This window comes from Numida meleagris, chromosome Z (genome assembly GCF_002078875.1).
Source record: "Numida meleagris isolate 19003 breed g44 Domestic line chromosome Z, NumMel1.0, whole genome shotgun sequence".
Taxonomy (NCBI): domain Eukaryota; kingdom Metazoa; phylum Chordata; class Aves; order Galliformes; family Numididae; genus Numida; species Numida meleagris.
Genome location: NC_034438.1, coordinates 24,340,954 through 24,366,692, shown reverse-complemented (window position 1 = coordinate 24,366,692; position 25,739 = coordinate 24,340,954). Strand labels below are relative to the sequence as shown.

At 38.9% G+C, this 25,739-nt stretch overlaps 1 protein-coding gene across 6 annotated transcripts; it reads right to left on the bottom strand.

Moving 5' to 3' along the window:
- POC5 (POC5 centriolar protein) lies at positions 516-24,926 on the bottom strand. 6 transcript variants are annotated; one of them, XM_021381480.1, is made up of 12 exons: positions 24,810-24,901; positions 21,671-21,755; positions 13,069-13,216; positions 9,740-9,933; positions 9,204-9,380; positions 7,986-8,090; positions 6,633-6,812; positions 4,664-4,826; positions 3,067-3,185; positions 2,113-2,226; positions 1,093-1,269; positions 516-935 (listed from the first exon to the last, which is right to left on the bottom strand). In XM_021381480.1, exons 2-12 carry the CDS (start codon positions 21,752-21,754, stop codon positions 786-788), a joined length of 1,611 nt encoding a protein of 536 aa, XP_021237155.1. In that variant the 5' UTR covers position 21,755; positions 24,810-24,901; the 3' UTR covers positions 516-785. The 6 variants fall into 6 exon arrangements, with proteins under 6 accessions (XP_021237155.1, XP_021237157.1, XP_021237158.1 ...); XM_021381482.1 differs by lacking the exon at positions 24,810-24,901 and adding an exon at positions 24,554-24,795; XM_021381483.1 differs by lacking the exon at positions 21,671-21,755 and having other exon boundaries at positions 24,810-24,925.

The following is a 25,739-nucleotide window of genomic DNA, read 5'->3' as shown; positions in this document are numbered from 1 at the left end:
ACCATATAACGGAAGCACTGAGGTATTGGCTTGTCTACCTCGTATAGGTAGCATTATTTTGTACTGAACTTTAATGTTTGCACATGAAGCTGATGATCTGATATCTTAGTCTTACGCCTAAGTGCCCTCTCATATGCAAGCCATTTAGACAAGGCTGCAGAACTATACAGAATTTGGAGACTGGTAAATCCCCAGGTTTTAGAATTAGGGATCTAAGTTAAAACACAAACTCTTACATCCTGTCAGGTACGCATCAACTTCTGCAACGTTCTGCAACGTTCTGCAACTTGCTTGAAAAAATGAAAATGCTTAACAGTTTGATAGACTCTAGGTGTCTCACCTGTCTCCAGTCATATCCTGGGTGTGAAAGCCACTGCACAGTTATCTGTTATTCTTTGTTTAAGTATGCCAACTACATCTAGTAAAAGCATATTTAACAAAAAAAAAAAAAATTCTACTCAAAAGTAAATGCACTAACATTTATACTGGAAGTAAACAAGCACTTCAGACAAATATCGTATTTTATCCTTTATTTGAAAATGTGCAAAAGATTCTTTATTTAAATAAAGTGTTTATCTTAATAATTAAATTTTCAAATAGGAGGTAGAATAACATTTCAAGGTCATTTTCCCCTCCAGATGCTTACTGCAAACACATTTTTTTTTGTAAAAGGGGTAAAAACATGATACACACTTTAGGCCTCGCTATGTCAAACTTTGAAAAGTCTGGGACGAGGTTTAAATTGCATATCTTGATAAAAACCTCTACCAGTGAAAGATATTCACTCAGTCAACAACTTTTATTGACTGAACACTGGTGTGAGTTTGGCTCTGAAGCATTCGCCCAACTTGTCCTGCAGGTCTCACAGTTGCAGAACTGGAAGCAAGGAACACAGTTCGAGGATATTTAGCAGCAGTAGCTTGGGATATGGTTTGCTGAAAAGTAATCAGATACCACAAATCTTTAAAGAATGCAAAACAACCCAACTCCAGACTCAAGCCTGAGTTTTGTCTAATTATCTCTTCATGGTGGTCATTTTTACTTATACAATATAATATTAACAGTACTATTACAAGCATAATTCTGACTTACCTGAGTGACTGGATGATGTTTTTCAACAATGACTGAACTCATGGGTGGAGCAACTCCCATTACTGCTACACTACCACAAATTCTCTGTTTTTGTCCCATATCAGATCTGCCTGTGATTCGAGCAGTGATCGTTCTTCCTGCTTTCTGTTGAGCAGCTGTTATTACTTTTGCCATGGGCTACAAATAAATTAGATATTAGTTAGGAAAATTTCTAAGCATGATATTTACAATGTTTTAGTATGTCTGCTTAGTTTTATTACCCTAATGTAACATAGGAAACTGCATGTAATACACTTATGTTAGATGGGACTGAAGTTGCTCCACCTCGTTGTAACCTAGATAATTCTGTCTTTTTCCAGAGAGATGTTGTTTAGTCCAAGTGACTACTACCCTGAGGGGAGTAAGGTTAATTTCACAAAAATCAACCTGCACGGGTAGTTTAGCTTTGCTCACTGGCTGCATACTCTAGTGATAGCTGCAGGCACTTCCATCACCCTGATAAGTCTTTCTAGCAGTGACGTAGCAGATACAAAAACACTTCCACGCAATGAAATGCTGCATCTTTCTGATTGCTAGCAGCAAATTGTATCAGATGAGAAAAGGAGAGCAATGCAGAGGACCCTGGAGGAAATTTACAACTACTGTTCAGTAACAAATACAGAAAAGAGAATGAGAGAGACATTTTAAATAGCAGAAGGCAAAAGGAAACCATATTTTTTTCCAGAACAAAGTGGTACCATGTGAAATACCAATTGTTCCTGTTGTATTACACCTAAATGCACATGCGCTTTTCTTCCTCTTTGTCACACTTTTTTTCACTCCAGAAGTCAGTTAAAATTTATCCTAAAAGGGTTTTTCTGTCACATTAATGAGCATTTACAAGATAGTGCCTCCCACATTTAACTGAACTCTATGACAGTTTTCTCAGCTACACATTTTACTCACTCTGAAAAAAGTGGAAACTAAAAATTTGTTATAATTATCTTAAAAATTAAAAAAAAGTTAGTCTGAGCATGTTACCAATTTTTGAGCTGATGCCAGCCCAGATCCTGCAGCTGTGCCAGTGATGATTCCCAGAGAATCAGAATCTAGCCTGGTCTGAGAAGTGCTTGCATGACCCAGGTGGGTAGAAAACTGTTAATTGAATCAGAGTTTAAAGAATGAGTATAATGTTCCCAAAAATACAGTTTTACTCTTTAGACAGACAGCCTATTGACTATTCCACTTACCTTTCTAAATTTAAGCTTTTTTGCAAATGTATTAGTACTATTTTTTAATTTTTTTTTCCTGCTAATTTAAAAATACTTTTTAAAAAAATACTTGCCTAAAAATCCCTGGAAATTGGGTGACTAACATTTGCTACTGTAAGAGTGGAAAACTGGGAAAAGAGGAAAGCATGTCCTCTCTCCATTCTAACCTGCACCCTAGTGTAGTGTGAAATTGTTTTACAGCAGCAACATCTTCAGCATGACTCCAGGGCAGGTCTAGAACTTCCAGGCTATTGGATAATAATTTGCATAAGCTGACATGACTGGACAATAACGTAAGCTTTTCCTCAGTGTCTATAAATGTTGCATTTTTAAAAAAGAAATTTAATGTCAAGCTAACTTCTGTTTTTTTTCCCAGATAATAGTAAGCTCAGTTCTTTTCTGGCAAGCCACTCTATCAACTTTTTTTTTTTTTTTCAGAGAAAACCTTGGAAAGCAGATTCTGCTTGTTGCAGTGACTTTCTCTTCATTAGCTTAATGCATCTTCACTAAAATAAAAAAACAGAGCTAAATGAAAGTACAGCAAGTCATAGCAACCATGACTTATGCACTTCACTTACAGCAAACACCGAACATACCTGTAGGTTTCTTTTTATACTTAGACTAAGTTCAAATTCCTTCTATTCATGGACTATCATATTTATCTTTAAAAAGCAAAAGTGCAGGAAGTTCATTTTCACTACTAGTGAAAACAGCACTGACTTACCAAGTCTTCCATCTGAAGAGTAGTTGCTGGTGCAGGGGGTGGTGAAGGGGGATTGTACTGTGAAGGAGGTAGCCTTCCTGCTATAATGGCACCATTATCTTCTCTCCTACTTCCTGCATCTATTTTAAGAAGCACAGAGTAATGGGATCAGCACATAATCTAGCAAACCCTAGGGGATATGAGATATGTTAAAGCTTTACTACTCCTTTGGTATTTCTGTATTAACAAATTAAAAGGATCAGTCTGTTCTACTACTGTAGTTGACCCTCCTTTTCAGAAGTTTGGAAATGGAAATTTCAGGTGGCTTGTTTCTGCATCAACACCTCTGAGCTCTTGTCAAATTTCAGTGTAAAGAACAGAGGTTCTGAATACTGCTTGCAAACACTAAACCTATTGTGCAAGAGCTACCCTTACACTAAGGGCCAAAAGTTACTTCAGGTAGGCAGCAATGAAGCAGGGAAAGACCATACTGAATACAGCACCATTCTTTTGCCTCAGTGCAGACATCTTGGGGACATCAGATCTGCCCACCTAAGCACAGAATCTTTTCAAGTGATTTCAGCCTTTACTTTTAGAATACTAGTTTCCTTAAGGGAAGCACAGACAAGTATTCTTGTTTACTCTTCCATTTCTAAAGACAATAATGCAACAGGAGCTCCAGGAGAAGGGAATTTTTCTCATCTCAGGGATTAGAGTATGGCAACTGTTTTTTTTGTTGTTGTTTTTGTGGCTGTTCTGTTAAAGTGAACAGGAAAAATATAATAATTAACGTAGTTCAACTAGTACAATATTCAAGGATTTCAAGAATGAAAAAATCCCAGAATACACATTTTGTACAAACATATACACATATATATACACACATTAAACTTTTGCACAGACAGGATCAATGGCAAATAGTTCTGATCTACATTACTTAAGCAGTAGTAATTCCGTTAGAACATGAATTGTGGATTCAAGCTAAAAAAAAAATGATAGAATATATCACTCATCAGTAAATCAGCCACAGACTGCTGACCATCTACACTGTCTCCAGATGCTGCAGACCCATGTCAAATTGTGATACTTGCACACTATTAATAACTACCTACAAACGTTTTAAGGGACCTAATTCTGCTTTTACTTGCAGTGACAGTAGGTGGCACTGCAGTGTTTGTAGCAATGCATCAGACACAAAAGCTTAAAGTTCTACAGACTACCGAACAGGTAATTCAGTTACCCATCACTAGCTGTGAGGCACACTACCTGTTGCATGTTTTTTGAAAACAATAAACAACACGTGTGTAACATAAAACTTGAGAGAGCAGTTTTTGTTTATAATACACTGAAAGGTAAATATTTTATTCATGAATTCGCCATCTTCAAGAAATCATTGATTTTATTATCTATTTACTATTTAGCAGCACATTCTTCAGCATCAGAACATTTTTTTTACATATTCAATCGGACTTTTTAAAGGAATACACATTTGATAAAGTCCTCCTATTAAAAAAAAGGAAGAGAAAAAGGAGAATCCTTTTTAAAAAGAACAACAGAAGACAATAAAAACAACAACACAAACCACAAACTACCAAATTAGATCTACTTTTATACTGACCTGGATCTGTCCTATTATCCTTCCCCTGAAACATGGTCATTGCTTCCAGATTCAAAGCACATACACCACGCATAAATGCTTTCTTCATGGTGTCTTCATACTGCTCTCTTTCACTGTGCAGACGCAGAATCTCAGCTTTTGTTTGTTCCAAAGTAGCAGTTAGCTACAAAAGAGAATACATAAACAGCTGCCTTGCACTTCTGGATGCAAACCATGAACATATTCAGCTAGATTTAAAAGTCACTTAATGTGTTTATAAAATGTATTTTCACTTCAAAATCTCTAGTTTCCTAAGGACAGAATCATAGAAAGGCTTGGGTTGGAATTGACTTTAAGGATCACCTAGTTCCAACCCATCTGCCAAGGGCAGGGCTGTCACCCACACAACAGGGTGCAGGTTGCCCATGAACCTTTCCTACCTGACCTTGAAAATCTATAAGCATATGGGGCATCCATAGCTTCCCTCGAACAGTTTGTTCCAGATAGCTCACCACCCTCTGCGTAAAAAAATCTCCCCCAACATCTAATCTAAATCTCCCCTCTTTAGTTTAAAACCATTCTCCCTTGTCCTGTCACTATCAGACAATGTAAAAAGTTGGTCTCCCTGTTCTTTATAAGATCCCTTTAGCTACTGGAAGCCCACAGTAAGGTCTCCCTGGAGCTTTCTCTTCTCCAGGCTCAGCCTTTCTTCATAAGAAGTGCTCCAGCATTCCGGTCATCTTTGTGGCCCTCCTCTGGACCCTATCCAATAGCTCCACATCTTTCTTGTGCTGGGGTCCCCAGGCCTGGACGCAGTACTCCAGATGGGGCCTCACAAGGGTGGAACAAAGAGGGACAATCCCCTCCCTCTCCCTGCTGGCCACCCCTCTTTTAATGCAGACCAGAACACAGTTGGCCTTCTGGGCTGCTACAGCATGCTGCTGGCTCATGTAAAGCTTTTCATCCATCAAACCCCTAAGTGCTTCTCAGCAGGGCAGCTCTCAATGAGTTCTTCCAGCCTGTACATGCGCCTGGGATAGCCCCACTGCAATTGCAATATCTTGCCCTGGGGCTTGCTGAAACCAGTTAGGCTCATTAGGTTCCAGAGCACTGGAACAGGCTGCCCAGAGAGGTTGTGGAGTCTCCTTCTCTGGAAATATTCAAGACCCGTCTGGAAATTTTTCTGTATGACCTACTGTAGGGAACCTGCTTTAGCAGGCTGTTGGACATTATGATCTCCAGAAGTCCCTTTCAATCCTTACAAGGCTGTAATTCTGTGATGTGGGCCCACTTTTCAAGCTTGTCTCTTTGAATGCCAACCCTTCCTTCTGTTGTATCACCTGTACCACTTAGCTCAGTGTCAACTGCAAACTTGCTGATGGTGCACTCAGTCTCACTGTCCAGACCACTGATAAAGATGTTGAACAGCACTGGTCTCAAGACAGATCTCTGGGGGACGCCAGTCGTTACTAGCCTAACTTCACCATAAACTTTGAAAATTTTTCAACAAGTGTAGCTGGCAGGCTGAAGGCAAAAACAAACTTGTATTCAGCCTCTAACACAGTAGCTGTTACAGAAAAAGATACTGTACTCCTTACGGTCATTTATAATAATAATAGTCTTTTACTTCTATTATGTCTTTCTTCTTCAGTGAGACCTCAAAATACATAGCAAATATTAACAGTGTGTTCTTAGGAAACAGGTACAATTTTTAGTGATGTGCAAACAGATATTTATCTCTATTTACTTCACCTGCATGTGCAGATCAGCAACATTTTACATCAGATACCAGTAAAAAAAAGAAGACATCTAGAAAGCAACCATCTGCAGGAGAGATCCTAGATCTCCTCACAACTTTTCCTGTACTTTGGAGCTGTTTTCTCTTGGAAAGTCCTGAAGTTTTTCAAGCTTGCTAAGAAAGATATGCTTTGGGGAAAGTGATATATTGAGGGAAGGAGCGAAAGAATGGAAAAAAGAAACCTTACTATACCTCTGCAATTTTGGCTTCATAATCATTGGTAAGCTGAACACAGATATCTTCTGCCCTTAACTGACAGGCTTTAGCTACTTTTTCTTTCCACCTTTCTTCACTAAGAGAGCGCCATGCTGTCCATACCTTCTTCTTCAAAGCTGTCTGGAATTGCTTATCTGCTATTCTGTTTGCATATTCCTTGGGAAACAAATGAAACCACATTATAAGCAAGTGCAAGTTAGCTAAAAACTTAAGTGATTGTGGATGACTGCTTAGCCACATATTACACAGACCACAGTGGGAATGTCTAAACTGAGTTATGTGTTTGTGTGCTACTTCACTGTGAAACACCATATCAGTAGCTCATCATTAAGGAACTTTACTCAGTAACAGAAAACACACTGGAGAAATCCTAAATTACACAACACAGTGTTTTTACTCATAGCTTAATGACATCTAAACAAGAGCCTTGCACATATGGTATAAGCCTGCAGTCACAAGGATAGCCAAAATTAGCACAAATAAGCTTTTTTTAAAAGATAAAAAATTATAGAGTCCAGGATGCTTTAACTAGTTTTTTAACATAATGCTATAATTCCACTCCAGTATGAATAAATCTATTCTGTTTCAAAATATTCGCCAGATAATGTATTTTTGCATTGTTTTTTTCAGAAATTAATCAGAAGAAATAGAAAAAGCTGAGTAATTTCCCCAAACCAGCTCCGAATCATTAGTAAATTTCGAAATAGGAGAGAAGGAAAAGAGAAAAGGCTATCCATTTCTGTGAAACAGCAGAATTTTGGACAGTGTCAAATAAACGTGAACCTACTTTGGACTGTGAAAGTTTTGCAGTCTTGATATGGGATCCCCCTTTTCTGTTATGTTTCATTTAGCGGGCTGTTTACAATGTCTGACACAATGCCCCACACTTTGTAAGTGACTAGCTCTTAGCTAATTCAAGTTTTGGTTACTGAAGTTTTAACTGTGAAACTGGGTCCCAAAAAATGTAAGATGAGATATTTAATCATTTAATTGTTCAAAAGTAATTTCTTTAGAATTTAGATAGACATTCCTGTGTCACTTACTTCAAAATACAGATACTGTAAACTACAGTGATTTGCTATAGGATGAACACAGTAATTGGAGCATACCAATATCCTAAACAAGTAGTTTCATTTTTTTCATGATCCAAGAGTTTTCAGACAGCAGCATTTTTGGAGGGATTGATGCCTTCAAACTGTTATTTGACAATGTCTAGCACATCCAAACAGAAACGGTGCCATTTCTTCCAACTGTAACAAGAGTTGCACCAATTCTGACTCTTGAGTTCACAGCTTTCATTTTCATCACATTTTTATTTTGCACACATACCTCTTGTTTAGCTTTAATTTGCTGAATCCGCCACACTGTAAACCTTCTCATTAACTCTATTTTCTCCTTCTTCCTGTCTAATGCTTCTGTCATGTTAGTAATCACCTGCAAAAACATTTATTAATGTTACATCAATAGCTATGATCTTTGCAATCTCAAATGGAACATATTTCACAGTTATTTTCACTTAATGCATTTACCTTTAGCAGCAGCTTGTTACTAAATCTTCCCTTTAGTCCAACTAAGCAGGGAAAAACAATCAGAATTCAAATCATGAGTAACATTCCTGTGGCTTCGACACTCACTGATTCTCCTTTAGATTTTAAGAATAATTTCCTCATAATACTATATATTTTAACAAATCTAAGCTACTTTCCTTAAATATGGCAAGCTGTAACTTTTTGTAGTTTCAGAAAAACTGTGTTGTTTCAGCTATAAATAGAAATTTTATCTAAAATTAGAAGTAAATACTCATAATTTGTCATCAATTAGAAAATGCATTTAATTTTGAATAAAATCACCCTTCCTCCACATTCTAAGTCCATCAGCAGGTGTTTTAGAATACAGGCCAGTCTTTCTAATTGTAAATACGAACTAGAATTCCAAACTTCATGAAGGCTTCTCAACTAAAATGTTTAAAATTAGGTTAATGTAATTGAATCTTCTTATTTTATGTGATTGCAGGACTACCGCAACTTTACGTACATTTCCACAGTTCTAGTTAATTTCAAAGTTGTTGATGTTGTTCATAGAAGAATAGCACAGCTAGAAGACCACAAATGTACAATTCTAAGAAACTCAAAACAGGATGCTCTAAACATTTTGGAGACTGCTGCCTAGTTAAAATGCAGTAAAACCAATCCAATCAATGGAAGAATGAATGGCTTTTTGAAGTGTAAGAGATAAAAGACCCTTGTGTGATTTTCATGAAACAAGTTAAGAGTAAGATTAGATACAAGATTTAAAAGCAAACAACGTAAAATATGTACATATGACATGTTAAATATCCACTGTTAGAAGCTTACTAGCAACAATGAGTTGCTTTTCCCACCATACAGTCTTAATGTATTATTTACTTTTCCACAACACAGTCTAAAGATATTATTTACTTAATTGTAGCAAGAATTCAGTTGTTCAAATAGACAGGGTAAAAAAGTCATTTTTTTTGTTGTTTTGTTTTAAAGAGAGGACAATTGAACTTTCAAATTGAAACACTACCTCATCTTTTCTGCCAACAGAGATCTCATAAGTACGTAGCAACTCTTTCAGGTTTTCCATCTCATTGTTCAATTGTTTCACATGTTCAGCATGTTTCTCTTTTTCTTGTCTCATTTGATGCTTGTGATGTTCGATAAAACTTAATTTCCATTTTCTCAATTCACTCAGAACATTTGTCTAAAAAGTAAAAGAATGACAGCAGTGAAATTTGTAAAACCATTTCCCCTCCTCCCCAGTCTTTTAGTCTTAAAAACACTTTGCAATTAAGATGAATATTTAAAGTGATGTCTCCAGGCTGTCTGTACCTACAAATATTACCAGATAGTGAACTACTGAACAACAGTAACTAAACACCCACAACACAGAAAGTTATTCTGGAGTTTTCGCCTTGTGCTTACATTCAATATGCTACAACAACAAAAAGAAAACCATCATATTGCAGTATAACCAAAATACAAATTTCCCTATACTCTCAATCTACAACAACGCACTGACATTTGTATTTTATTTTCAAGGATTGCATACAAAATAAATACCTTAAGACTTCCACTCCAGAGATCAAGTATATTTTCTATTTGAGTAACTTTTTCATCAGGTACAGTTAATTCAGTTGCTATGGTTTCATCAATTTCTCTTGGAACGTGTGTGGACTCTTGTGAAGAAGTCTCTTCTGAAACAGGGCAAAGTTGCTCCATACTGACCTCAGTATGCTCCTTCACTGACAATAAATCTAAAAATGACACAGAGAATAAAGATTGATACTTTGCAAAGAGTAACTGATCTGCACTCTGGATTAAGTCAGATAAAAAAGGAAAAATAAATAAATAAAATGACTGAAGCCATCAGTCACACCTTCCCCATGTATGCCAAATTGGACCTAATTCAAATACATGTCTCCAAGATACAGATATATTCAAGACAACAGTCATGCTCTAACAGTAGTTATCAAAATTACTGTTCACTTAAACATCATCTTTGAAAGTCTTTTCATATTAAAGAGGATGACTAGAACAAGTACCAAGATGAATGAGGTCAGTGTTGCCAAAGACAAAAACTAACAGAAGAGCCTGAGTTGGCTGTAATTCAAATACTCCTTCCTAGTGACTTGGGGATGCCTAGAATCACGACAGAGAGTATATAGATCCTAGTAGCACAAATCACATTTGGAAACCGTAGATAGCTTAATATTTACCTTTAGCTGAACTTACCACACTACAATTTTTGAATTTCGACCTAATAAAATGGATGAGGATGTTTTGTCTTCCCAGTCAAAATAGCTTGTGTCATAGTTTATAAACTGCAAACTAACTGTTCTCATTCTAGCAGTTGCAAGTGTAACTCCTTCTGTAGAGGAATTTTTTTCCTAGAGTTTCCTACAGCTGACTGTTAAAGAGTAACTGCCATAGCACACAATACCAACAGCTTCTATTGATCTCACTTCTTATGCAGCCTCCACATAATTCCCACACAGGATACAGCTACACTGGATAAAGTTAATAGGCTTCACGGATATTCCATTAAACAAAATATTCTCTTTCTCCAGACCACCATTCTCATGCTTCCCCTCAACTCCAGAATCATAGCTTCTGTATTTCCTATGGCAGTTTGATACTCTGATAAGCATGCTAATTCTGCAGAGGAAGAAGTTGTAAGTAGGATATCCTTAACAACTAAGATTCTCCACCAGTTTCTAAAAATGAAGAAATATTTCTCCTTAATGCATACTGGAAGGTGAGGTGTTGTCTGCTGGTCTGAACATAGCTAAACTCTACCGCACAGACTCACTGTGGAAGAAGGACAGAGAATAACCAATACTGCCATCTTTATCCTAATCACATTTCTTACTTTGAGAACCCATTTCCAGATTAGTATTTGTTATATTGTACTAACATGAGTTAAGTAAATGTCAACTGACAGTTTAATAGGACTGCCTTATATTCTCATGAGAACAACACACAACTGCAGAAGATGTATTTCTTTTTAGACATGGTTCTTTCTATTTTGAAAGTATAAGCATCTTTCTGTGTCTGTGTTGTTGTTTCCTGCACTGGTAAATTCCTGCTAGCAGAATTATTTAGATCTGATCAGAATGGCCAAGAAAATTTGCACACATTATACATAAACAACATTTATCACAGAATGGCTTGGGTTGGAAGGGACTTAAAAGTTATCTAGTACCACACCCATTCCATGGGCAGGGTTGCCAACCACTAAATCAGGCACTAGATTAGGTTGCCCATGAACCCATCCAACATGGCCTTAAAAGTCTCCATGAATAAGGCATTCACAGCTTCCCAGGAACAGTTTGCTTCAGGCACCTCACCTCCCACTGAATGAAAGAATTTCCCCTAACAATGAATCTAAATCTCCTCTATTTTAGTTTTAAGCGAACCCCATCCCTTCAAATAGTGGGAGGCCACAGTAAGGTCTCCCTGGAGCTTTCTCTTCTCCAGGCTGAACAAGCTCAGCTCCCTCAGCCTTTCTTCTTAAGAGAGATGATCAAGCCCTTTGATCATCTTGGTGGCCCTCCTCTGGACCCTATCCAATGGCTCCACATCTTTCTTGTGCTGGGGTCCCCAGGCCTGGACGCAGTACTCCAGATGGGGCCTCACAAGGGTGGAACAGAGAGGGACAATCCCCTCCCTCTCCCTGCTGGCCACCCCTCTTTTGATGCAGACCAGGATACAGTTGGCCTTCTGGGCTGCTACAGCATGCTGCTGGCTCATGTAAAGCTTTTCATCCATCAAACCCCTAAGTGCTTCTCAGCAGGGCAGCTCTCAATGAGTTCTTTTTCCAGTCTGTACACAGATTTGGGATTGCTCTAACCCAAAGATAAGACCTTGCACTTGGCCCTGCTGAAACTCATGAGGTTCAGCTGGGCCCACTTCTCTAGTTTGTCCAGGTCCCTCTGGAGGGCATTTCTTCCTCATGTTGTATCATCTGCACTGCTGAGATCGTTATTGCCCAATGAAGATGATCAGCACTAAGTTTACATACTACTTCAAGGCCAACTGGCCTCTATTTGTAAAATGATCTACCATTTCACATGTTTCTCTACCTAGAAGAGAAAATCTTGTTCTCGAGGCGACAAAAAGGGAGTAAAGAAAAATGCAGGAAAATATTTTCACAATATAATGCCATACCTACACAACAACAGAAATCAAAGTAAGTTCTTCCTGATTCTGTAAGCTAAGAAATTAGTGAAGAAATGAAATGATACAAGTATGATTATTTAGTATTTCTTTTGAAGTAAAATTAAAAGAACTTCCCCAAGCTAAATACTATTGACAAAGGCAACCAATATATACCCAGAAATACAGTGCACATTGCATCATGCAATCTCAACTCACCACAAGACACTAAGTTTATACAGAGCTAAATACTGAGTAATAAAACAAAACGGAAAAACTGAAAACTGAACTAAAAGAATGATGTTCACATAGTGACACAAGTAGTAATTCCACAAATGCCTGTTCAGCTAACACTTCAAATAATCTTACTTTAAATAAGCATTTATCTATTGTGGCAGTACAATTATGAGTAAAACTAGTTGTGATCTGATGAACTTCTATGAAGTAAAGGCACCTTCTTCTACACTATTGCACCAACTATGGTGTAAAATGAAAATAAACAAAAATGTTTATTTTAACCTTTACACCACTGAACACTGAGAACTGTCAGTACATCAATACCGTCACTTTAAAGCTATGTCAGACAAAACCCTTCAATGAAGTTTCTTCTTGCACAAAATATAAATACATTATACATTAGCTACACATTCTTTTCAAACAGGAACTATTAGAAAACTTTAAGAAGTCATAACTGCTGCTTTTATAAGATCAGCCCATAGCTTTGCACACACTACCTGGAGTTTCATGGTAAATGGCATCATGTGTTAAACTTGAAAATCTGCCCCCTCCTCTCAGTTCTGAGGAAGGTTCTGACTGCTTTGGGACGCACAGTTCAAACCTTGGAGTCACTACAGCATAACGAAGCAGTTCTTCATATTCATCCTGTCACAAAATATTGACAAACAATTATAAAGCTCCAATTAAAAAAAACAAAAACCTGAGTATATGTAAGAAGAAGTAGAAATGTTTTTAGATAATTTACTTTTTTAGGTAGGGGAAACTAAGATTTCTCTTAATGGTGCAGAAGTGAGCTGTTTTCTTATCATTTAGAAGCAAGTGATGACAGATATAATTACTTTCTTCTAGCTTCCTTTCCTGAAATGTACTGTTCACAACTAAATGCAGTGCAACAGTTACGCTGAAAGATTTTGCTAGATGTGAAAACTGAAAATTATAACAGGGACCTTAAACAAAAAAAGGAACTAAAATGGAACAGTTTCGGATCATATAAGCTATTAATCAGCTGATACTATTTTTGAACACTGCTGTTACTGCAGAGGATAAGAAAATGTATTTTTATAGCTAAGACAAGGAGCAGAATCACATTTCACATTCTATAACATCATAATTGCTGCCAAAGAAGTCGTAAAGCTGAAGACATCTTATTATCCAGTATCCTCTTTAAGGTAGATATAGTTTTTGTCACCTTATATTATGCATTTATTAAATTATATAGGTATAGGGATCATGTATGCAAAACTAATACAAAAAATTTGCATGTTAAAAAGTTATAAACCAGTCTAACCAGTATGTGACTTCAAGACATGAACCAAAATAAGCCAATAAACATGCCTTTTTTCAGTTGCCTAATTAAATAGATTTTCAGAACAAGAAGCATTTAGAGTTCAAATGTGAATATTGGATATTATAGCTTAAACATAAAATCTATTCCAACAGTACCACTAATTAAACATCTGGAAAAAAAAACAATTGCAAAATATTAAACCATGCCAGTAGCAATACTTTTTTCTTCATTTTATACTATTTTACTGACTCTATTCGGTATTCTAATGAGCTTAAATATCAATCAATTGTGAACTGAAAAAAATATTGTTCTGGTTTTATCACTATTCCATATGACATCATGTGACTGGCTGTTGGGTGCAGAGACACAGGTGCACTGTGGAGCTGTGTTTCCTGGCTTTCTCTAGCAGTCTCACGCGAGTTCTGACTCTCCAAGAGGCAGATACATTGGGATTAATGGGCTGCCCAGGGAGGTGGTGGAATCACCATCCCTGGAGGTGTTCAAGAAACAGTTAGATGTTGTACTGAGGGACATGGTTTAGTGGGAAATATTGGTGATAGGTGGACGGTTGGACTGGAAGGTCTTTTCCAACCTTGGTGATTCCAAGGAAGATTTGATGCCCCATCAAAGTCAATGGACCACCATGGAAAGAAGTATCCAGTATCTAAGGGAATTAGCCATGGTGGAGTTGCTCTAAAATCTAATGTTTGATCTTGATGATCCAAATCCAAACCACGACCTTGATACAATTGAGTCTTCACCAGTTATGTGGTGGACATCCACACAAAATGCACCAGTGCACAAGCAGGAATGCTGCGCAGAGAAGAAGGAAGACTGGATTCATTATTTGACTGGATTCATACTCTTCAAGAACACGAAGAAAACATAACTGCCCCGGCACAAATTTGTGTCTCGGCCATCTCAGTAATATCCGGAACAATGAACACATTCAAGGAAACACTGGTCCAATTAACCCAAAATGATGAACCCCACTCCTTACCAGTACAATCCAGTATCTCCACTATTAAAGGCAGACATCCTCTTGCTCAAGTGAGGGATAATACTGGTTCCATATCGTGTACTACCCCGTGGTTTCACCTACACGATCATGGAAAAGATATGAGGAGGTGGGACAAAAAACCCACTTCAGCCCTATGAGCACGGGTAGAAAGAAATAAATGATGGATACAATAATTAGAGGCACCCTGCCTCCAGCTGGGGGAAGGAAAGGGACAACGGAGTGTATTGGACTGTATGGATCCAATCGCCTGGCACATCAGAACCACAGGCTCTGACAGACACCGGTGTGCAGTGCACCCTGATACCATCAACTCAGGAAGGGACAGAATACATCTGCATTTCTGGGGTGACAGGGGGTTCTCAAGAATTGACTGTATTGGAGGCTGAAGTAAGCCTCACTGGAACAGACTGGCAAAACAATACTACTGTGACTGGCCCAGGGGCTCCATGTATCCTTGATCCTTGGACTATCTTAAGATGGGTTATTTTAAGGACCCAAAGGGGTTCTGATGGGCTTTTGGAATTGCTGCTTGAGAGACAGAGAATATTAAACAGCTGTCTGTCTTGCTCAGCCTGTCAGAAGACCCATCTGTTGTGGGTTTGCTACAAGTAGAAGAACATCGGTTGCTACTCCAACAGTGTGCAGGCAGCAATATTGCACTAACCGGTACTCCTCGCTCCCCATCCATAAGTTGATCCGTCAACTGGAGAGCTAGGGAGTGATTAGCAAAACTCATTCATCCTTCAACAGCCCCACATGGCCAGTGAGAAAAACCACAGCAGACTGGAGGTTGACAGTACACTATCGTGGCCTGAATGGAATCACACCACTGTTGAGTGGTGTTGTATGAGACATGCTAGACCTCCAGTATGAACTGGAGTCAAAAGCAGCCAGGTGGTATGCCACAACTGACATTGCCCATGCATTCTTTTCCATCCATTTGGCCGCAGAGCGCAGGCCACAGTTTGCCTTTACTTGGAGGGGCATTCAATATACCTGGAACCATTTGCCCCAGAGGTAGAAACACAGACCTACCACTTGCCATGGGCTGATTCAGGCTACCCTAGAACAGGGTGAAGCTCCTGAACATCTGCAATACATTGATGATGTTATCGTATGGGGAAATACAGTAGAGAAGGTTTTCAAGAAAGGAGAGAAAATAATCCAAATCCTTCTGCAAGACAGTTTTGCTGCTAAGCAAAGGACCAGCACAGGAAATTCAGTTCTTACGAGTAAAATGGCAAGATGGATGTCACCACATTCTGACAGATCTAATCAATAAAATTACTGCTACATCTCCACCAACTAGTAAGAAGGAAACACAATCCTTCCTAGGTGTAGTGGTTTTTTGGAGCGTGCATATTTCAGACTACAGCCTTATCACAAGCCGCCTCCATCAACTGATATGGAAGAACAATTTTGTATGGAGCCTTATCATCCAGGAATCTTGGAAGTGATCACGGACTGGCCTGAAGGTAAAAACTTTGGAATATCATCAAGACAAGATGTACTGCATGTGGAAGAGGCCCTGCCATACAACAAATAACCAGAGAGTGGAAAGAAATATGTCCCGTTGACTGATGGGTTTTGCTGTACTGCGGGAAAGTATCAAAGATAGGAAGCTGCTGTGTGGAGTCCTATAAGACAAGTTGTAGAAGCTACTAAAGCAGAAGCTAAATCAAGCCAATTTGCAGAGGCTGTGTAACTGCTCTTAGATGTTGCTGAATGAGAAAGACAGGCAATGCTTTATACTGACTCGTGGATGGTGGCAAATGCCTGATGGGGGTGGTTACAGCAGTGGGAACAAAACAGTTGGCAGCACAGAGGTAAGCCTATTTGGGCTGCTGACTTGTGGAAAGACATTATTAGCTGGGTAGAGATGCGGCCATAAGGGTGCGTCATGCCCAGGTTGCTGGGCCACTAAAGAACATGAAAACAACTAGCAGGTAGATCAGGCCACTAGGATTAAAGTAGCTCAGACAGACTTGGATTGGCAACACAAGCATGAATTATTTCTAGCTTGGTGGACCCATGACAGCTTGAGCCATCAGGGAAGAGATGTCAATAGGCTCGAGATTGACAAGTGGACTTAACCATGGACGTAATTGCACAAGTTATTCATGAATGCGAAACATGTGCTGCAATTAAATAAGCCAAGAGAGAATGAAACCTCTCTGGCATGAAGAGAGATTACAAAAGTATACATACATAAAAGTACACATACATATATACGAAAGTATAAATACACAGATACTTGGGCCAAAGACCACGGCAGTGAATGAGCATATCATATCCCCTGTCATGCACCAGTTTCTGGGAAAATCAAACAATACAATGGACTGCTGAAAACCATACTGAAAGCAATGGGTAGTGGAACACTCAAACACTGGCAATACTTGAGGGTCTTCCAATCGAGATGGCCCTGCCCAATCCAGCTGTAGAACATGTAAAGAACATACTAGGGAGAACAGTGTGGGTTATCCCAGCTTCAGGCAAGAGAAAACCTATTTGTGGGGTTGCTTTTGCTCAGGGACCTGGATTTACTTGGTGGATAATGCAAGAAAATGGGAACATTGTGTATACCTCAAGGGAACATGATTCTGGGAGAAAGCAGGCAGTGTATATGCATGTTATGCTAATTACTGTTGTTATGATTTGTATGTGTATGTATCTGTGTTGTACAATGTAAGCATGATGTAATGATATGGAATAAGGGGTGGATACTGTCTTGGTTTCATCAGTATTCCACATCATGACATCATGTGACAGGCTGTTGGGTACAGAGACATAGGTGCACTGTGGAGCTGTTTTTCCTGGTTTTCTCTAGCCATCTCACATGAGTTCTGTCTCTCCAAGAGGCAGGTACACTGGGATGTACTGCATTTCCCAGGAGCCTCCACACGATTTTCGCTTCTGGATGACAAGGAACCTCCTCTTTTCCAGGAGGGCCTGCCAATAAAGACTCGGACTGACTCTCTCCTCCAGTTTTATTTTTGGTTCATTTTTATTTATTACTCTTAATTATTCTGAATTATCACGCATTCCTTTTAATAAATGAGTTTCTCCTATCTCAAATGATTTCCCCTCCCCCCCATCCTTCCCCCACCTTTCTCCTGAGGGGAAGAAGGGGTGTTGCGTGATTAACTCTTTGAACTGCGACACTCTTCAAGCAGTGAAAATTTGGAGTGGAAACAATCACCTGAAGTTACCTACTACATGTAAGGTGTTGCTGAATCTACCAGTTGAAACAATGTTTTAAAAATTTTAATATAACCCTCACACTTCTGTGGGCTTCAGACAACTAGCAAATATTTTAAGAATCCAGCTTTTGTACATTTTAGCTAAACTCTAGTTACCCTTCAAATTTCCATTTCCCATGTTCTAGTCTATCAAGTGAAAATCAGAAGTCTAAAAAAATGTATATAAAGCTATATAAATACATAGCATGTCTTTTTGATGAGGAAAAGGAAGTATCACATTCCATGTAAAAGGTATAATCAGCTGCAAATCAGCACGTTATCAAGTTTTTTTTAGATTTAACTCAAAGATAAATTAAGTACATAAGTAACAAATTGCAGCATGAATAAATAAATGCAGATCAAACCCAAGACTTAAAATAGTTTACAAGGCATGATTTTTCAGTGTACATTCTTACGATGTGTACGAATTGGACAATAACCCTGTTACATCCCGTATTAAGAAAGCTGACACACATTTGTAGTTAGGCCATGCATATTATGCACCTTTACTCGGTACTTACCTAAACTCCTTGGTATAAGCACAACTTTTTACATTTTCTTTTTTATATTTTATATTGCATGTTACACAAAGAGCAAAAGAAGATAAGCAAATTGTTCTCTATTATACTCAGTTGCTCTTGACCCACGTACATAAGCCATCCTGCAGTAGGCGAGCTGATAATCAGAAAACAAGTAACTCTTCACAGGTATACAAAAAGACAGGGATATGTATCTAAGCAAGGAAACTTTGGTATTAATTTTTGCTGTTAAAGCTTACAGAGCTACTTAGTCCAACTGAAGCTGTGTTTTATCGCTGCCACAAGTTCAACCCATTTAAGTGTTTTAACACCAAACTTATAAACAGTATCTTCTAATATCCCAATCACACACACTAATACGTTCTGCCACTTCCAGAGAACACCTACAGCTTTCTAAAGAAATATGGTTTAAACTCTATCAGATGCCAGAAGAAGAAAACAAATACCTTCAGATGAGTTATTCAATAAGGAAATGGAACTGTATAAAATTTCCTACCACAAAATTTCAGCAAACTGAAAAAGCCAAAGCATTAGTTAACTCAGTTAAATTAACTTCATTAATAAAATTAGCTAACCTTAATTTGTCTTTTTAGGGTAAACAGCATTATCTGTTACACTTGAAAATCTGCAAATTACTGAGCAGAGAGATTATAACACTTGTTTGCTTCAAAGAGACTATGTGATGAAATAGCAACTTAAAGCTCTTACCCCTAAGAAGTTAGTTTTTTAGTCAGAGCCAATCCAGCTATTTACATCATTACCTCATCAAATTCAAAGGGTACAGAATGACAACATGTCAAGTGCAAGAAAGTGGTTCAGTTTAAATCACCCAATTTAAGCACTACCCCAGAGTCTATGTTACCACAGACATTTTGAGCACTCAGAATATACAAGTCAAGTTATAGCAGGAGATTTATCTAGTATTTCTAGTTCTAATACTTATTAAAACTCAATCTACTATGTACAAAAGTACACTCTCTCATGCATGACCAGAAAATTTCAGTAGGCAGCATCCAGTGAAAAACTTGGAAATATGTGCTTATGAATTACAACAGTGATGAAATGACCGCGAATATCAAAGAAAACACGGTATCCCAATTGTGACCAAAATACTAAAAAGAAAAAAATGCTATCAACTACACAAAATTCTGTTAGAGCATAAAGCTACAGGAAACTAGCACTAAGGCCTAAACGTCAGAGTAGTTTTAATCATGTAGTGCACAATACCTTGGTTTTGTGGAAGTAAGTAATGTCTTGGACCCCTTGTCCTACAGCATTTTTTACATGCTTAAAATATTATTTAAAAATAGATATCTATAAATCTATAGAAATTGTCCTTAGGATGGCACTCAAGTTTATTGAACAACAGGAAAAGAATTGATTTTCTTGGACAAAGCAAACTGAAGAAATCAGCTACAAGTAAATAATGGAGCCAGTGGATTATTTTCTTTTTAAGGAAAAGACAACACTCTAGTTTCCATTTAAAAACATCAAGTTGTCAAAATGCCCAAAGAAAACAAAACTAACCTTCAAAATTATCTGACAGGGTAAGGGTACTTCCCTTGCCAACATTCCTATTAGTTAGCTGTGGCCTTAATGTTTTCATTTTTAATTAGAAATTTTTTTTACCACAGAACGTACTATTTTTTTTTTTTTTGGTAAAACCTAATTTGCACACTTACTTTTACATGTATCCCTGTGTGTGCTATTTCATTTGTATTGAGATACAGAAGCCAAGTTATAGTCCATATTATCTGTTTCTGTCAGACTTGCAAAGACGTATGGACACCTGATGATATAGCAGCACTTAAAATTCACAGAAACATCCAAAAACAAGTTATCCAACTGAAGTTAGGCAGCTACTGATGTTTACAGCCCTAATCACATCTTCTGCAAACCAAAATCCTTTTCAAATCCAGTTGACTGCAGTAAGAGTGAAAACTGAATCACTGCTGTACTAGACACGTAATCAGTAGCAAAGTGGCCACTCAGTGTTATTCCGCTCTATCATTCTCAACGAGGTGGACTTTGAATCTTCCTGGCAATCAATATGAATCACACAAGAAAATTCTGGTCATACAGTATTTGTTGCCTTCATTCTCTTCTCCAATTGCAAGAGGCATTGGAAACACAGGTGACAGGTTACTATCCATCCATACTGATGAAAAAAACTTATGTAATTCATGAGATAGAATCACAGAGAAGTGTATGACCTACAGAAATGAACTGGTCATGAACAGGTATTTTAAAATGGACAAAGTCAATCGAGAGGAAGAAAAAATTTAACAGTGCTGAAGTTGTATGTGCCCATTCTACCTGGTGACAGAAGCAGAGATGCATTTACGTAAGGCAACTGGCAAAGCTTATTGTAAAAATGAACACGTCTTGGTTAGAATCTTATCAAAGGAAGAAAAACAAAACAATGCCGCTATCTACTCAGACAGAAATAACCAATTATTAAAATATTAAGGATGAAAATCTACTGCTTTCAAGAGAATAGGACAAATATTTTATCCAGTTATCTTCGCATCCTCTCAAAAAGATGAATGAGCCCAGAAAAGCAACACCCCCTTCCTTTGTAGTTTCAGCATATTTGATACAGGAAACAAACATTTCCTTTCATTATGTAAGAAACCTCATGTTGCTACACTTCATCACTTAGAAATAACAGGTTTTTATTCTAGTTCTTACCTCTTGATAAAATTTTAAAGCACGGAAAAGACAAGAAAATGATATTATTTTACTTGTAGCTGTCATTGATCACCCTCCCAAGGTTGGATGTGAATTTTCATTTAAGCTGAAATTTCTTGTGAAATGCACAAAAAGAAACCCAGGTAAATTTATTTTAATCACGCATTTTACTTTTGTCTAATTTGCTTCATTTCCTAACATTTATTTTACTGTATCTCTACAAGACAATGAAGATGCAAGTTTTATTAGGTTTCCTCACAATTACTTGTTGCCAAATAAAATGCCATAACAGCGAACCAAGCAAGGCTGCTTCTTTCCTACCTGAAGATCTGAAGAAACAGAACTGCCCCGAACTGAGTCTTTTGGCAGAATTGGACTTGTGCTTTTCTCCTCATCTGATGACATCCTGTACAAAGTTAGTCAATAAAACAGTAGAAACTCAACTTCATTTTTTTAGTTCCAAGACGTTTACTGCATGTTCACTAACCTTTTTCACAGAAACACAAATACTGCTGCAGTAGCTACCTCAAGTAGTAGCATGAGGTGGGGATAGTAGCCCATTTGGTGGGATATACACCCACCACTCGTTATATACACCTCTATAAGCATAGACTGAAAGGTATTTAATTGCTTCATCCAAACCATACTCAAAAACATGAAAAGACTTCAACTGAATCTAAGATTCAAATAAAACAACAGAAGACCCGAAAGCATGAATATAGCAATTATGTCATTCTACATTGGCTGAATAAATTTTATAACTGATGTTTCACATTACACAAAATATTTTTTTTTTTACATTAAATATACAGGGCAACTACAATACACTGAGAGAGAAAAAAAGACATATATATAAAGAATGAGAGAAACCTTGATTTATGAATACAGTCCTACGTCAATCCCTCCTCCTTCTTAGCTGCAGTGTTTGGAGCTTATTTAGCTTACTTCAGTACAGAATTCCTACAGAGTGACACAGGAATGCCTAAGTTCTGCTCTGATTTCTTTTTTTCCCCTGGAAATACCTCACCACAGTCCAAGCTGAGATGATTCCCTGAACGCTTATCATGCAGCAAAAAGAATTCGTTAGTGAATGAATAGCAGAGTGATACAGCTGCCTGATGAATGTGAAAAGCAACCATGAGACACATTCGAACAGAATTGTTAGCAGAGAGTAAGACCACCATAAATAACCAGAGGAACAAAGTACTTGTGTAGTGTAGCTAACAACCATGCAAATTAAAAATTATTTTTAAACAGGCCTTTAAAACTGTCAATTATAATATTCTTAGTTGCTTTTTAAACAGATGAATTTTCTGATAGAAAAATTATTTTTAAATTGCCAGTTGTACTGTCTTTAAATTGGCAGGAAGTATTCTCCTTAATCATCATCTTACTTCAAAATATATATTATAAAGCAATAAACTCAGAACATTCTATATGGGAATAAAGATGGAAGTTAATTGGTCCAGTTCTATGAGTTACTGCAGATACTGATTCGTCATGCACCATAGAAGATTTCTCTGCCATCTATGACTTTCAGAATGCAGAATGGGAAGTAAGTTTCTGTGCTGAGATGGAGATTTTAAAAACGGTACAAACACAATTTTAAATGCTGAGATTTCCTACAGTACAAAGTTCAAAAAACCTTTATTATCTCTCTGCTTACTGCCTTCTTTTTCTTTACTCCATGCATGCTTCTAATGGTCCCAAATACTTCTTCAGTAACCCAAGAAGTCAGCTTCAACTCCGTATGCTTTATAACTCATACAGTTTCTCAAGTTGTAGGTCTCAAGAAGTCTAGAAGTACTAGAGGTCTTCAAATGCGTTCACATGTGTGTTGGTGAGACAAAGGATCAATTAACTACTCGGTATTCATAGGAATGGGAAGAGTGTAACAAATTAGAAATATGTTCTCTTCCTTTCTCAGTCCATCTAACAAAACTACCTACCACCAATTCTTCTAATAAACAGGAGACCACTTGAATTTCACATGACTCTGACGTGTCTAATGAAGTGGAGGGAAAAGTTTGTTCATTAATTTAAGATCACTGTCCTGACTTTCAGCCTTCTGAGAGTGTACCTTTAACACTCAGTTTAGCATATATAGTTCTCTGTGTATCACTGGAACTCCGCTTGAGTTTGCAGTTCTTCAACTCAACTGCTTCCTTTCACACAAACAATGCTATCTCTCCATTCCATGCCACTCTCTTAAGCTTAAAACTGCAGCCTGGCTATCTGTAGTCACCTTATAGAGTCACTATCTGTTCAAGCTCAGTGCATCTGCCTTCTCTTTCAATTTCTTTTCTTTATTCCTCTGGAGTAGCCCTCCACTGCACGCATCAGAATTCTAACCTGGCTGCCTTTACTAACTTGAAGATCACTTTAGACTCTCCCAAATAGCGTACTACTTAAGTCTTCAGCTTTCCTCACTTTTCTGTTTTCTCCATCAATATCTCTGATGTTGCTGCCTGCAGCCCAACCTTACATTTTGACTATTGCAAAATTCCAGCACAAAAAAACCCAGTAAATTTAGAATTCTAGAAAACTGCTTATGTACAGAACAGGTAAGATTACTGTAAGATAAATACAATTCTTTTAAGCCGATGTTTGCAGATGCCATTGTCACCTCATGCTAAAAATAAGTTATCTGCCTTGATCTGATTAAGAGAACACAGTGCAAGTTTCTAAAAGAGACATTTATCACAGTATACTAAGTAAGTCGCCAATAAACTGATTTGCTGAAATGCAAATCACTAAATGGAAGGAGAATGGTGAGAACAGCACCTTCATGGTTACCATATTCTCCTCTTCTTCCTCAAGTGTCTGCCAAGACACTTCTGACTTCAGTAAAGCAAGACTCATGTTAACAGCACTGACTTACACGAAACCATTACGTGTATGTCCACAGCACTAACGACAGCTACTTTCAGAAACAGGACTCAGATCTCTGATTTGTCTTACCACGGCTGTTCGCACCATTAATTTTGAACTGCTTGAGCTGAATGGGATTTGTGCTTTGGGGTTTGCTTTTTACCAGGAGTGCTGCTTTCCAAACAATTTCATACTGCACTCAGATGAAGGGCCCCTAACCCAGGGAAGAAGTCTATTTCCATTGCCCCTCTAACTTACACGTACGAAGCAGCACCGCTCAAGCCCCCGTGCCCAAGCCCCTCCCTGCAGCAGCTCCGCGGCCTCCCCCAGCACCTGCAGAGGTGACGCGCTGAATGACCGCCGCGGCCGCCCCAGCTACAGCGAAAGTAAGGCCAAGCCGCGGGGTGCCACGCAGAAACCTGGGGGAACGGCCGGGCAGGCACACGGCTGAACGGTCAGGAAGAGGAATCAAAACTTCATACGTGAACACATCTCTTTTTTTCCTTCTACAAACAGGGCCCCTAAGGCCGCCGGGCCCACTCCGGCGGGCCCACTCCGGTCGCCCCCCGCCTCCCGCCTCCCCTCTCACCTGCGGGCAACGGTCAGAGCGGCCGCCGAGCGAGAGGGTTTCAAACTACCGAGGCTGAAGAAGAAGCACCTCTCTGATAGGCTCAGCCATCGTCTGCAAAGCACTCTCTGATTGGGCATCCTGGCGGGAAAATAGCCAATTAGAGAGCTCGGCCTGAGGAGAATGGACGCGCAAAGCCGTCCCGCCTCTCGGCTGCACTACGTCACCCCTTGCCGGCTCCTGCCTGTCAGCGGTGCCGCGTGCTGATTGGCCAGCTGCGTTCCCGGGGCTGGGGCGCGGGCCGTGGGCGGCCGTTGGAGGGGGGCGGTGCTGAGGCCTGGAAGCTGTGGAGGGGGTAGCTGTGTGGTGCAGTAGTGGGGTTCCGGGTGTCCTTGGTGACTGGGAGCCGTAGTGTTGGCGCGGCAGTCCTGGGGCAGCTCTGTGGTCTTGCTTGGTGGTCGTTGGTGAACACCATAAGTGGTGGTTCATGGGGTCTGTTTGTGGTGAGGTGGGTAGGGAGTAATGCCAGCCCGAAAGCTTGGGCTAAGTGTGGTGAAGGGAGCTCAGAGGGGTTCTGTTTTTTTTCCATGGAATTGCTGCTGAAAGAGTCATAGAATGGCTTGGGTTGAAAGGGACCATAAAGATCATACAGTTCCAGCCCCTGCCATGAGCGGAGTTGCCACCCAGCAACTCAGGCTGCTCAGGGCCCCATCCGTCCTGGCCTTGAGTGCCTCCAGAGACGGGACATCCACAGCTTCTCTGGGCAGCCTGTGCCAGTGTCTCGCCACCCTCTGAGTCAAAAATTTCTTTCTAACATCTGACTTGAATCTCCTGTCTTTTAGTTTAAAGTCATTCCCCCTTGTCCTGTCACTATTAGACCGTGTAAAAAGATGGTCCTTCTCCTGTTTATAAGTACTGGAAGCCCACAATGAGTTCTCCCCGGAGCCTTCC

Bases quoted from the DNA above. Each gene is read 5' to 3' on its own strand.
- POC5 (XM_021381480.1), bottom strand. From the start codon at position 21,754: ATGTCATCAGATGAGGAGAAAAGCACAAGTCCAATTCTGCCAAAAGAC. The intron at 13,217-21,670 runs GTAGGAAAGAAG...ATTTTGTGACAG, and splicing joins CTGTTTCTTCAGATCTTCAG to GATGAATATGAAGAACTGCT. The intron at 9,934-13,068 runs GTAGTGTGTGCA...TGTCATTTTTAG, and splicing joins CATTTACCATGAAACTCCAG to ATTTATTGTCAGTGAAGGAG.